The 14,071-nt window shown below is 38.3% G+C and overlaps 1 protein-coding gene across 1 annotated transcript in view; it reads left to right on the top strand.

Moving 5' to 3' along the window:
• The window catches only part of DNAH11 (dynein axonemal heavy chain 11), a 390,030-nt gene that overhangs the window by 304,311 nt on the left and 71,648 nt on the right, over positions 1-14,071 (top strand). Inside the window, exons 64-66 of the mRNA XM_077268714.1 lie at positions 6,573-6,746; positions 7,246-7,481; positions 13,238-13,360. Coding sequence (XP_077124829.1) covers positions 6,573-6,746; positions 7,246-7,481; positions 13,238-13,360 — 533 coding nt within the window. The remainder of the gene's footprint in view (positions 1-6,572; positions 6,747-7,245; positions 7,482-13,237; positions 13,361-14,071) is intronic.

Below are 14,071 nucleotides of genomic sequence, written 5' to 3'. Positions count from 1 at the left end.
TCAAGGAAAGTAGTAATGCTAAGAAGTGATATCTGTTTCCAAATTAAATAAACAAGTGTTAATGAGAGCACATGAAGAACGGTATCTAGAAGGTTATTTCCTTCTTATCGCGCAGCCCTGGAAGCTGATAAATCAGTAGAATAATTCAGGCAGTTTATATTTAATCATTAACTAACTTCTGAGCAGCTGTTAAAAATTAGAAATGGGTCATCGTAGCCAAGATGACATTACAAGCAATCTATAATACATTAGGATGAGATTATAGTGATTTTTATCTGTCTGGAAATGTATTACACTGCATGTTCCTACACTTAAACTGTTGTTAGCCAATGTCACATTTGATTTATGATGCATGGACGGCAATGGTGAAATTATTGAAGATTCAAATAGATGATCATTCCATGTTTAGAAAATCTTCAAGTTTTCTTGGAGATTAAAGAAAGGATTTTCATTGTAGTTTATAACTTGCTCACAAGCTGAATTCGTAAAAAAAAAATAAAAAACAAGGGTTTTTCCATTCTAAATGAACTGAGTTTTCTGCACAGTAGGTGATAAGTTAAAGTGGCAGACTTACTTATTGGCTCCTAATAACATCCTGATTACTTCAGATGCAGCAAGTGCTGTAGCTACAAACATTTTATTTATTAGCGCCTCCGTCACTTCTGATGATTTACGGTAATTGCCATGGAACGATACTAAACGGGAATTAAATAAACATATTTTCACTTGCAAAGGCTGAAATACTGAAATGAAACTCATTTGAGCCCTAAAGTCAGGATTAGATGTAAGAATGCGAAAGTACACCTATTTATGAAACTAGTATTATGTTCTTTAGGTAAAGTGTTTATGTAACTATATATTTTTAGTTACTTCCAATTAAAGTGTATTCCCCCAAATTAAAGAATATGCAGAATTAAGTATAGAATAATTAAAAAAACATGACTCATATTGTCTTTGTTTAACTGTAAGTAAACCTCACAACTAATGATGAGTGTTAATAAAGCATCTTCAGAGTGCTCTAATAATATATTAGAGCCTGCGGCTGCATGTCTCGTGGCTGTTCGACAGCCGCAACACATGCAGGGATGGCCTGTTTGTTAGGCAATGTGCATGTTAGGCAACAATGTTAGGCAACAGCCGCGAGACATGCAGCCACGGCGACTTGAACATATTATTAGAGCCCTCCGAAGATGCTCTATTAACACTCGAGCATGCTCTGATAACACCTTATCCGAGCATGCTCGCTCAGCCTCAGACACATACATATATTGCCATTTCCTGGGTCAGACAGGCTCTTGAGGCACTCCAATACACAGATCACAGTGGGCAAGTTTGATGCAGTCGGCCATAGCCAGTTTTATTGGTTACTTATATGTAAAAGAAAATGCAAACGATACAACCTAAACTCATATATATTTATAATTCAGCAGATATTACCTTAATTAAAAGGTAGGGTTGAGCAAATTTGCTTGGTGATACTCAGATATCATTAAAGTTTCTTGGTGCTCGGATGTACTCGTTACTCGCCAAGCATTGGGCGGTGCTCGATGTAAAACTAAAAGCCCTGCCCCGCCTGTTTGGCGCTTGTTACACAGCCAATAAGGATGCGGGGAAACCGTGCATGTCACTGTAATGCCATAGCCATCTTTTTTGTGGCATTACTGTGATTGGTTGGCTGCATGACATCATCAGGGGTTATAAAAGAACAGGCTATGTGACACTTAGAATTGGAGTAAGAGGGTGCTTGTCTAGGCCTGTGTGTGTGCACAGTATAGCGAATCAGAGGCCTGTAGTCTTGATACTGGTACTGAAGTTGAACCATCATACTAACAGCCCTTCTAAGGGCTAATCGTTGCTTTGCTATTTGTATCGCATACATTCTACATTTAGTCTAAGGAGGGAGAGAGAGTTGCAGGAGTAGGCACAGTGACAGAATATAGTCTATAGACCGGGATTAGGGCTGTGCAGTCCATTGCAAAATATATAACTGTGGCGTTTTATTTTTTTGTGTGAAAAAATTGAACATACTGTGTGATACACTGAGTATTACTTGGTTTGTGGTAAATTTTGGTGTTATAGAACACTCCAAGAAGTGTTAAAAAAAATTTTGTGGATTAAATTGTTCACACATAGAGTATTCTGTGGCATAGGGTATATTTTTATGACATCTAACACTCCCAAAAAGTGGAAACAATTTTGCTGGGTTAAATTTCTCTGCCATACAGTATTCCGTGGTGTGAGGTACATTTATGTAATATCTATAACTAAAAAAGCTTACAAATTTTGCATGGTTTCATTTCTCAGCCACACAATATTCCGTGGTTTGGGTACATTTTATGTGATATCTAACAGTGCAAATAAAGGGTTTTAAAAAAATTTCTGGGTTCAATTACTCACCCATACAATATTCCGTGGTGTGGGGTGATTTCTGTGATATCTAACACTTTCAAATAGCGTTTAAAAAAATTTCTGTACTCCATTCCTCATCCATACAGTATTACGTGGCCTGTGGTACATTTTGTTGGCATATAACACTCACAAAAAAAGTTGTAATATTATTCTTGATTCAATTATTCATCCATACAGTATTACGTGCTCTATGGTACATAACGGTGGTATTAAACTCCCTAAAAAAAATCTTTGACTGCACCCGCTGAACAAATTTTTTATCTACATTTAAATAAACTTGGTTTCAAGAGACATAGCAATTAGAAAATGCGTAGGGTGCGCTGTAAATGATGAGGAGTGGAAGTGCTGATGATGGTGCACATAGACACAGGACATGGGGCCTGTTGCTCAAGCAAAAGAAACATGCCTATCCGCGACACATAGTTTTCATGTCACACTTTGCAGAGAGGCATGGTACACAACTTGTGAAGCCAGAGCAGTGCTAAAAGGTGGTCGGTTGGATTGCAGATAATACTTCTAGCATGCTTCCACATGGTCCAGTCTCACCAGCCAACAGTCTGGATCACTTAATCCTCACTCATGATTCTCCTTCCTTCCACCATGTTGAGTCCCAGGAGACATTACAATATAATTTCTTGATTGTGACCCCTCACGCTGCAGGACATGCTGTTTAGTGATGCACAAAATTTAGAGCGGCCACAGGAAGAGGATGCTGGGAAACAGCAAATTTTGACTAAGGGGAAGATGATGATGAGACACAGTTGTTGATAAGTTAGCTTATTGTTGTGAAGTCAACAACTTAAAAGGACAAGGGTGCAGTGGTGAAAGACAAATTGGTGGATGACGAAATAACCAACCGTACCTGTGAAGCTGGTATGCAGAGCTAGGCCAGCAGCGCTGAGGGGGAAGGATCAGCACCATTGAAACAGGCGGAAGAGGCATTGGTGTGCCCAAAGGGACAATGCAGGCAACTGTTCCACAGAGCCCCTACACTCCTGAGTTACAACGTCAAAGAGTTAGGTGTTCCCCAGTGTGAGACTTTTTTTAACGAGAGTTCTGAGACAAATAATGGCCATTTCAAACGTTGACATGCCAAGATCCGCAGGGGCCTGACGACTAGGAACCTAACCACCGCCAGCATGATCAGGCATGTCATCTGACTCCGTGATTCGAACGCCTGGGTCCATGATTTGTGCCATCGGGTAACACCACTTCCTTTTCCCCTGGGCTAGGTGCTTCCAAATCCCCTATCCATAACACTGGCACAGATGCCTCCTGCACCTATCCTTGCAGATTCTGACTTACCATCATCAGGCACTTCCAAATCCTTGTCTCAGCACACTACTTCTATCACAGTTTCCTCCACCTCATACATCAGTTCCTGCACCCCCTCCTTCTCATCTCCGATATATTTTCACAGAGCACATCGTCCACATCAGCCGGAAGCTTGAAGCTATGTATAACTGCCTCAGCCAAGTGGCAACAGGCTCTGTGGAATCTGATTTGTCTAGGAGACAAACCGCACACCATGTATTACTTTGCTCATCCATACAGTATTACGTGTCCTTGGGTATATTTCAGTGGTATACATAACACTACAAAAAAATGAGAAATTTGTCAAGATTCAATTACTCATCCATACAATTTTACGTGCTTTCTGTTACATTTCGGTGTTATAAAGAAATAAAAAACCTTGAAAAAATGTTTATGGATTCAATGATTCATTGATACACTGTAAGGCGGTTTTTATTAAATTTCGCTGGTACGGTATATTAAACTCACAGAAACACTTCCAAAAATTTTAATAGATTCAATGATTCATCCATACATTGTAACAAGGTTGTTGCTGCATTTCGCTGATATATTAAACTTTAAAAAAAAAAAAAAGCTTCCAAAAATTTTTCATGGATTCAATGATTCATGCACACAGTTTAACGTACGTTATTTAAACATATGGTAGGTTAAAATGTTTAAAAATCCTTTGGCAGGGTACAGTTCACAAAATATTTTTGGTAAAAAAAATTGGCTATTGTGATATATACTGTAGAACCTGTTTCGTGTGAAATTTCGTTGGTTTGAAATAAAAAGCAAAATAGTCCTGCTACCGGTATACATAGTATATTTTAATGAAGCCATTCAGTTGTTGCCTTCAAGGAAGTATAAATGACCCTGCTTGTAAGTTTTTGACAAGCTTTGCACAACTATGCTTTGCGCACAATATTTGAATGAGGTACTACAGTTGGTCCCTACAAGGTTGTATGGATGACCCTGCTTGTAATTTTTGGCAGGTTTTGCACTATGCAGAACTTCTATGAGTGGAGAAGTACCACAACTATACTTTGCTTGCAATATTTGAATGAGTATCCGACAGCTAGGCTAGATGGCAGTGCAATAAAAATATATATGATCATCTAATGGAGTTTTCAGCAAATTTTATATTATAATTATAGACATATCAATACATCCTCTTCCTCTGTTTCTATTTTTTCCATGTGGATAAACATTATATAAAGTTTCTTACTTACACACTGACGATGGCGTTTATGAAACAAATTATATAAGAATTTTTGTGATATTATTGATACCACTTCTTACTTAAATGTACCATGTGTTGTCCAATCATGTACTACCTTATAATTTTTATGTTTTAACTAATTATTGTCATGTTCAATAAAGATTTGTTGATTATTATCTTAAGAGATCTCCAGTTTTTGATAGGATGAAATATTTGAATGAGGTATTACAGTTGGTGCCTTCAAGGGTGTATGAATGACCCTGCTTGTAATTTTTGGAAGGCTTTGCACTTAGTACATAGCCTTTATGAGTCTAGGAGTACCATTCATGACAGTTTGGACAGAATGTGTATGAAGCCCTACTTTGTCTAATACAGGGTGTATCTGAGTCCCTCTTGCACCACATTTTTGTCAGTTCTTGCTTCCTTCATAAATTACACTGAAATTTCCAATTTTTTACTAAAAAATTTCCATTTTGATTTACTTAAATAATTATTTTTTTTAATTATTTTTAAATGTTGCTTTATATAAAAGTCAATATACAAGAAAGAATGTTTCTGAACATTTTTTTTCATGTAAGCTCCAATTTCTTGTCTTGTATTTTGAATGTTTTTTTGTCAGTCATTAAAGTGCAGTAAAAGTGTGACACCATTGTTCACAGCAGCAATCTGGGAGTCAGGGATGCTTCCAGGGGTCTTCCCCATCCTGTTCTCCTTCCATTCTGCACTTTTTCCATCCATGTCAACATTTGACCACTCCCAGACATCTTTGTAGGGTCTGTCTGAAAAATGCTCGGATTTCCCATAGACTCCCATTATACTCATTACTCAAAATGAGCATTCGAGCATTAGGATTTGCTCAGTTTGAGTAACAAGCATCCAAGCATTTTAGTGCTCGCTTATCACTATTAAAAGGTTCCTTTCTATCTGAAAATTCATAAAAGAGGTCCTGTACGATGAAACTACAGATTGTACAACACACTTTCTCCCCTGGGAGAAGCCGAAAAGAGAAACGCCTATCACAGTTAATAATGATGATTTCACATCTCCTGTCATACAATTATGTAGGAGATCAAAGTTTAGTCTCCTGAATGTATGCCTATATTATATTAGTTATTTAGGAGAATGTAAAGGAGTGATAATCACACTGTCCTCCACAGCAGACAAAGATTATATTGTCTCTAGCTGTTGATGTGATATTGCACCATGGAATTTGTAACAACGCATAGAGGAATACAATTCAGGGTGAAATCTGCAAAAAGTGTTGCAGCATTGATTGTGTATAGTAAAAGTGTTTTTATTAAGTAAAAATGAAAGATACATTTTTTTTTCTCATCTATTTTTATTTTCTGATTGTAGATTTTATGTTTTCTGTTTATGAGGTCATCAGTTCAGAGATATGCCAGAGATTACTTACTGAATCATGTAGAAAAGCTTTCTACGCATGCTCTGTCATTTGTGCAGAGTTCATTCTGCGTTGTTTTCAGCTGAAATACATAGACTATGTATAACCAGCTTTAGTTTTTAGCATAAAATAATAATGATGATGATGATGATGATGATGATGATGAAATCAGAAGTGTATATTATTGTTACATATTAATACTCTGAGAGCAAACAGTGCCTCATAATCCAATTATTTCTTCCACAGTCTGAAAATGTTCGTTGGAGTGAGTCCATTAAAAATTTTGAAGCTCAGGAGAAGACATTATGTGGAGATGTCTTGTTAACTGCTGCATTTATATCATATGTGGGGTCTTTCACGAAGCGCTATCGTCAAGAACTTATGGAACAAATGTGGCTTCCTTTTCTCAAGTCTCAAAAGGTAAAATACCATAATATGAATATTTACCATTCCTGGTGTACGTTTTCTCCGTGTGCTCTACAAGGTTCTTTGCATGCGCTCATGTAGGTGCTCAGCATTTCTGGCTGATGAGCAGTGCGTTTAAGACTAGTTTTTGAATGGATCGTGGCGGTCAAACGGCACAGACCCCCGTCTTATCTGCAGCACCTGTAACAAAGTGAATATAGTATGCACTATGCACTTTATATGCAATTAGATGTCTGCCTTTTCATTTTCCCAATTTTTAGTATGGAGTGGGAAGCCTAACTTGTCAAACATAATACTGATCTGCTTACTGCAGAGTAATGTACAGATAATGTCCCTTTATTCCTGTGTTTATCTTATGTCTATGATTGAAATATCTTGACCGCTCTGTATTAAACATATTTCCTGATTAACCCATTGCTAATTTTTGAAATAGAGATGTTGCATATTTTTTACAGAGAAAAATATTTACTGAACTACAGTTTTTTTCATTCAGGTTGCGATTCCAATATCTGAAAGTCTGGATCCAATTGCCATGCTGACTGATGATGCTACAGTAGCAGCCTGGAATAATGAAGGTTTGCCTGGAGACAGAATGTCAACAGAAAATGCCACCACCTTAATAAACTGCGAGCGATGGCCTCTTATGATAGATCCACAGCAACAGGGCATCAAATGGATTAAGAATAAATATGGAGCTGCCTTAAAAGTTATCAATTTAGGACAGAAAGGGTATGTGCGTAATAAGAAATATAATGGGACAGTCTTCTTATTTTTAGAAAAATACATTTATTTTGAAGATGCATTGAAGGTATCTGATCTGATGTTTGTACAAGACATACCTGCGTTTTGCACAGATTACTAACTTAGGCTCTGTTCATGGTGCGCTTGGAGCACACATCAAGCATACATGTTTTGAATGTGTGCTACATACTAAATTTATGCAACTGTATGCCTATACAAACACATACATCTGCCGTTGGCTTTGATTGTAAAAAAAAAAAAAAATGTAGGAATTGCCATAATATTTGGATAAATTGGTGCTTGATTTCTGGCGCAATGCAAAAATCCTGGCCTCCGTTCATGTTAATTGTACACAGATGCTTTGCAGCCAATATCAGTAAAGGAGCCAGATGTCAGAAACCTATGGTTGCGCCTTGTAACCACAGCTCCATCCTGGATTCATTCTACAATGGACACCACTGGTGCTAAAAGTACAATGGGATTTGTTGGGCTCCGATTTTGAGTCTGTGGTTTTGATTTTAAAAATAGTTTTAAAGGAATCTTCCACATCTCTGGCACGGATGTGAACAAAGTCTTGAATTTTTATATAACTAGTTTAAGTTTGGACATATAAATCCCATCTGTATCACCAACCTCTCAACAATGTGAGAAAAGTGAACAGAAAAAGCACAAAGATCGGGGGTTTTATCATGAACCATTCAATTGCAATTTTTATTCAAATATACAATAGATGTAGTCAAACGAAATAAAATATAAAACAAATGCCTCAGATGTGAGGTACGCTGATGGCTAAAGACACCATTAAACACACTTTGCTAGTAATAATATTAAACAAATTCCAATAAAAGATATACAAAAATATCGTGTGAAAGAGGAGGAGCCTACCTATAGGTGGTCTTCATAAAACAATAGAAGGATATGAAGATAATTAATTTGCCTGTGCTGAGGTAGGATGAAAATGGCTGCCTAGGTCCAGCATCATGTATAGAATAACTAGGTGCTCAATTTAACTGCAATGGGTTTCCCTTATTGTTAGGACTATAAGACGCCAAAAGGATCCTATTTGGAATTATATCACTGCGAATGGCATGATCTAAACCCAATAAATGCCAGCTGAAAAACACTTAAAATGATACTTACAAAGTGTGTGAGGTTAGTGCCGCGTCCCTCCACCCCGACGCGGTGTTTCGTCCACACTTCTTCAGATTAATGAGTCCATAAAAATATGGACTGAACACTATATTGTCATCTGAGTGCAGTCCATTTTTTATGGTTTAATAGGTAGGAGAAGATTGGAATTTTTGGAAACAAGAAAAAAATGTCACTATATGGTATAAACTAAAACACAAACCAAAAAATGGATGAAAACCAGATGGAATGGGATGTCTGAATGTAAACTTATTTACAGTTTGGACCACCTAAGTTACTATGGTGTTACTCCAACCCCCCATGGTTAAACAACATCCTCAGTTTCCATATTTGAACATAAGCCACCAAATTATTAGGGATTCAGAGCAGGTAGATTGCCTACATTCCTATAAAGTTCAAATGGTTCAACTGAATGTTCTCTAATGTTGGTATTTTCCAATTTTCTTGACAATCTGAAATTACCCCAACATTTTTGGTCTGCAGCACTGTGCCTAACACAGCACATGCAGGGGCCACCTGTTGTGTAGTCAGTTTGTGCATATGACTATTTTAAAGAAAATTGTTAAAAATTGTTCAAATATATTGTTAAAATATATGCTGAGACCCAATATGCAATGTATTTTTTTTTTTACATGTGACTTATCGATTGTAATGACAAGCGGCATATGGTATAATAATGTGAATTATGGGCATGATTCTTACAAAACCTCTTCCCTTTTCTAGAGCTTTATCATTGCAGGATGTGAATGTTATGAATCATAATCTCATTGACAAGAGAAATAATGTTATGCTGGCTATATTAGTCTATATCAGCAGCCCCCAATGAAGTACCTAATACACCGAGCACAAAAGCAAATGATTTTCTGTTCACTGGATCTTTCTTCAATATGTATTTAGTAAATGAGGTGCCCTTTTTTATATTATAGATTTTAATGAGATTTTAATGGCACATTCATGCATAGTTCACACAAAATTACATTTGATAAACACCTGAATTTTTCATTTCTCTTAATGAACGAATTGGTGTGTATAAGGTTACAGAATTTCTCTTCCTCTTATAACGTACAGTATACGCAGTTGATTTGTCTCCTTGATTGTTAGGCTACTGTACATTTCTTGAACAGAATAATGTGCATGTCAGATAAATTCGAGCATTTTTTTTGAGCATACCGGAAATACTTGATTAGGACACAAGCGTTCTCGGATAACACCTTACCCGAGCATATCACTAATCCCTACCTTCGGATAGGAGATAATGTCGGGTGACAATGTCTACCTACCAGGTTACACCTTTAAGAGTTTTGTGTGGTGAAAACAATAAGGTTTGGTGTGTCCCGCTGCTCACATGTAGAAAGTGGCAGGCAGTTGGTAAAATACCCTTTACTGATCAAATATCTGCGTGTTATAGGATTGTACCGATCCCTTCCTCAGGACCATTTATCATATATAAAATATTACAAGCAATGAATTTAAACATAAGAATTGCACCAACATGGAGTCAAGGGTTACTCCTGTGACATGATTTTAATCATCATCAAAACAATACTGTACTGATCAGTTACAAAAAAAAATTAAATTATATACTTCAAATATCAAGGGTGCACTGATTTGAAGATATCCTTCATCACTTGATGCAGGAAAGCGTTTAATGTGTCGGCACATCATCATCATCATCGCTGTGGTTAAAAATTGGCTCTCTGGCTACTTTTCCATAGACAGTTTTAAGGAGAATAGGTCATGTCCAGAAGCGTTATTTACCTGCTGATATGGGGTCAATATGCAGGTGGAGCGCCCGCTAGGGCCCTGGGGTACTCGGGCCGGGTCCGGTGGTCGTTAAAGGGGTGGTCACGGTGGCAGTGACCCAGTCCGTGGCCCTGGGCGTCCAAGTAAAAGGAAAGGACTTTAAAGGGGTTATTTGAATAAAGAGTGTTCGTGACGCCACCTGTGGTATTCGGTCAGGGATAACCGACGCTGCTTAAAGGGGTCCTCTTGGGGTGATGGCACTGCAGCAAGGATGGTATGGCTTCCCACAGGTGAAGCTGGGTCCCCAGGGCTCCCGGTGTAATAGGCAAAGATGGTGTGGTGCCAGAAAGAATCCGAGGACACAAGTTTGCAGTCTCTTTACCTGTTTACTGGTGGTGAAAAGCCGCAGTCCAGGGTATCGATAACAGGTGAGATGGTGAGCCTGGAAACAATTAGGGATCCCCTTGGCCTGGTGGGATTAGGAGCCCTCCTGTTGCGCTGTTGGATGCGTCCCTTGCTGCCTATGGCTTCTTACAAGGTCCACTGTCTTTCTCTCTCTCTGTGTCCTAGGACAGTACCCGCATAGCAGGCAGCGCAAGCCTTTTTACAGGTGTCTGTATTTACTGTGACTCCAGGCTCTGGGTGCTGCTGTGCCTTCAGGTGTAGATGTGAATACAATAAGGGAGAGCAAGGCGCACAACTATAGACCAAGTAACAGGGAGGTGCCCAAAGGCTGGTAGTGAAAACTACATGGACAAAAAAGAAAAAAAGGCACTACCATAAAGCCTGCACACTACACCAATTTAGAACAATATATGAAATATTTTATTAGGTACACCAAAACAGCAAAAAAACATATAAAACATAAGTAAAAACAGAACAATCGCACCCCACTCATAGGAACCCCTTAAGGCACTATGTCTATACTCAGTATTGTTGATAAAATGATGATAATAAATATATAACAAGAATATCAATACAAATATACCATAATCACCACACGTATATAAAACAATACAAATGTGCCTAAAATAGGCAAAAATAGGAGCGGGTGCAACCCAGAGGTGGGTTTGGGTTGCACCCCGCTCCTATTTTTCATCTGGGCCCCCTCTTGGTTGGTATCCTCCTTCATCCTGGTCCGGTTTGATTTCCATCATGGCTCATATATTTAGTTCGGTGCTATCTTAGTTGCACACATGATGGATCTGTGATTCACAGCCCTCTCATTATCTGTTTCTTATGTGCCATGGTGGTTCTCTTACGGCTTTATTTGAGCCCGTGGCTATTTCTATCTCATTTTGCCATGGTGGCACACTGGTCCTAGTAGGATTTATACTAGCCACATAACTAGTGGTGGCATAGGTTCATGTATATTCCATGATTTCTATAGGAGGTCCTTTCCATTTGTTATTTTAGGCACATTTGTATTGTTTTATATACGTGTGGTGATTATGGTATATTTGTATTGATATTCTTGTTATATATTTATTATCATCATTTTATCAACAATACTGAGTATAGACATAGTGCCTTAAGGGGTTCCTATGAGTGGGGTGCGATTGTTCTGTTTTTACTTATGTTTTATATGTTTTTTTGCTGTTTTGGTGTACCTAATAAAATATTTCATATATTGTTCTAAATTGGTGTAGTGTGCAGGCTTTATGGTAGTGCCTTTTTTTCTTTTTTGTTCAGGTGTAGATGTGGGCAAGTAGCTTTCAGTCTCCTGCCCTCCGGGTTCTGCTGTGGGGCATACAGTCCCACACAGCCTCGGGCTCCCGGTGCCTGTTTACTGCGCTTCAGCATGGAAGGAGCTCAGTCGCAGCTCCCTTCCAGCTCCTCAATTCTCCTGTGCTTCTTCCCTCTGGTACGTTCTACAGATACAACACAGTCTGCTTCTCCTCTCTGGCCTGGAGCTGCAGCACCACATGGCTGCATGGCTCCAGCTCTCCTCTCTTTCAACTCAGTGTCTGACACAATCTAACTAACTCTTCCTCCAAGCCAGAATATATATATCTGTGGAAGCTCCCCTGAAACCAGATTCAGAGCTCCCCCTTCTGGCCTGGTATCAGAATATGTTGCATGTATGTACCACCTGTTAAAGGGATCCTCCTCGTTTCCAGGCATGGCATCACCCTCCCCGAAAGGAAGGCGATACTACTGTGGTACCCGAACTCCTGGTGTGCCACACAGGTAAATAGCATTAAAATCATGTTAGACTGCCTTGCCAGAGCAGCCTGCTCTTCACACAAGCACTATGGAGACAACGAGTGTTTACAGCTGCGCTCACAGTATAATAAGCGGTGACTGTAACCACTTCATGCATCGCAACAATGACTGAAATCAAGTAGCTACAGGGAGGATAGAAGTTAATTTTCTCCTTGTAGACGCTGCTCTAATAAGAGGCCTGAAATTATTTTAATGCTATCTAACTGTAGATTAACCCTATATCTGCAGGCAGATAAAGTTTCTGGACATGACAGGTCCCCTTTAGCATAGACAATGCAACAATAAAACTGAGCTGCCAGAGCGAAGGAACATGCAGTGTGGTCATACTCTCACAAGTGGCCAAACACTTTAGCAAAATCTGTTAACAGCAGAGTTTTATTATTTTTAACACATTTGAAGCAAACACCCCAGGATAAACTTTCACGCAAAAACTGGTACATTGGGGAAAAAATGATGACACTCAAGACAACCAAACCCATGGTTCATTTAGTTTTCACAGAAATAAATTGAGATACTGATTGGTTTTCACAGTTTTACATAAAACTGCATATAAATCATAAGAATTTGACTAATGTTGCAGTTCTGTATTTCTTTTCTCACTTTTATTTTTATTCTTATTTTTTTAGCTATTTAAATGCAATTGAAAATGCATTGGCCTCGGGTGATGTTGTATTAATTGAAAATCTGGATGAAACCATTGATCCTGTACTTGACCCTCTTTTGGGAAGAAACACTATTAAACGTGGGCGGTAGGTTTCACTTCCACAAAAGATATATTATTTACTGATGATTTTTTTTTATTTTTATATGCATGAAGGTTCTTGGTCTTTCTGGGCTTGATTTGGTGCTTCAAAACAGTTCACGTTACATACAATCACCGTCACAAACCCCCTATCCCTGCTGAAAATTATGTTTTATTAGTAAAATTTAAAAACTTTCTGCTGTTTGCAATAAACCAAATAAGAAAAATATAAATAGCTGAACACAATTGCTATAATAAGTAGTTTCTCCAAATTCAACACAAAATACCCATTTTATGGGCTACTGCAGCCTCACAATTATTAATATTAAAAGGTAATGGCCTCTATTTCACTAATATTATTGGGTTATCAAGACTTGGTCCAAGAAGTTAAGGAAAGAGATCATTGCCTTGTACATACAAGGAAAAGGATGCAAAACAATGGTAAAGACACTACAGCTGTGTATATGCTGCAAAATAAACATGAACGAGCATTTTTAAAACCGCTCATTTCATGATTATATTACAGTGAAACCAGGTTATGCATAGCAAAAGGTCATCATTCTGTCGGTGCATCCTTCTTTCTAAACAGGACTGCACTGCCAAGATTCATGGCCGCCTATGTGAACTGAGTGCTCTATTACAGATCTCTCAGTGCACATTAGGTACTTTGGTCTGCCCTTGTACACAGACATTTAAACAACCGTCAATTGGAAAAGGT

Source organism: Ranitomeya variabilis, chromosome 6 (assembly GCF_051348905.1).
Source record: "Ranitomeya variabilis isolate aRanVar5 chromosome 6, aRanVar5.hap1, whole genome shotgun sequence".
Lineage (NCBI taxonomy): Eukaryota > Metazoa > Chordata > Amphibia > Anura > Dendrobatidae > Ranitomeya > Ranitomeya variabilis.
The sequence above is the reverse complement of the archived record's forward strand: the minus strand, read 5'-3'. Positions and strand labels throughout refer to the sequence as shown.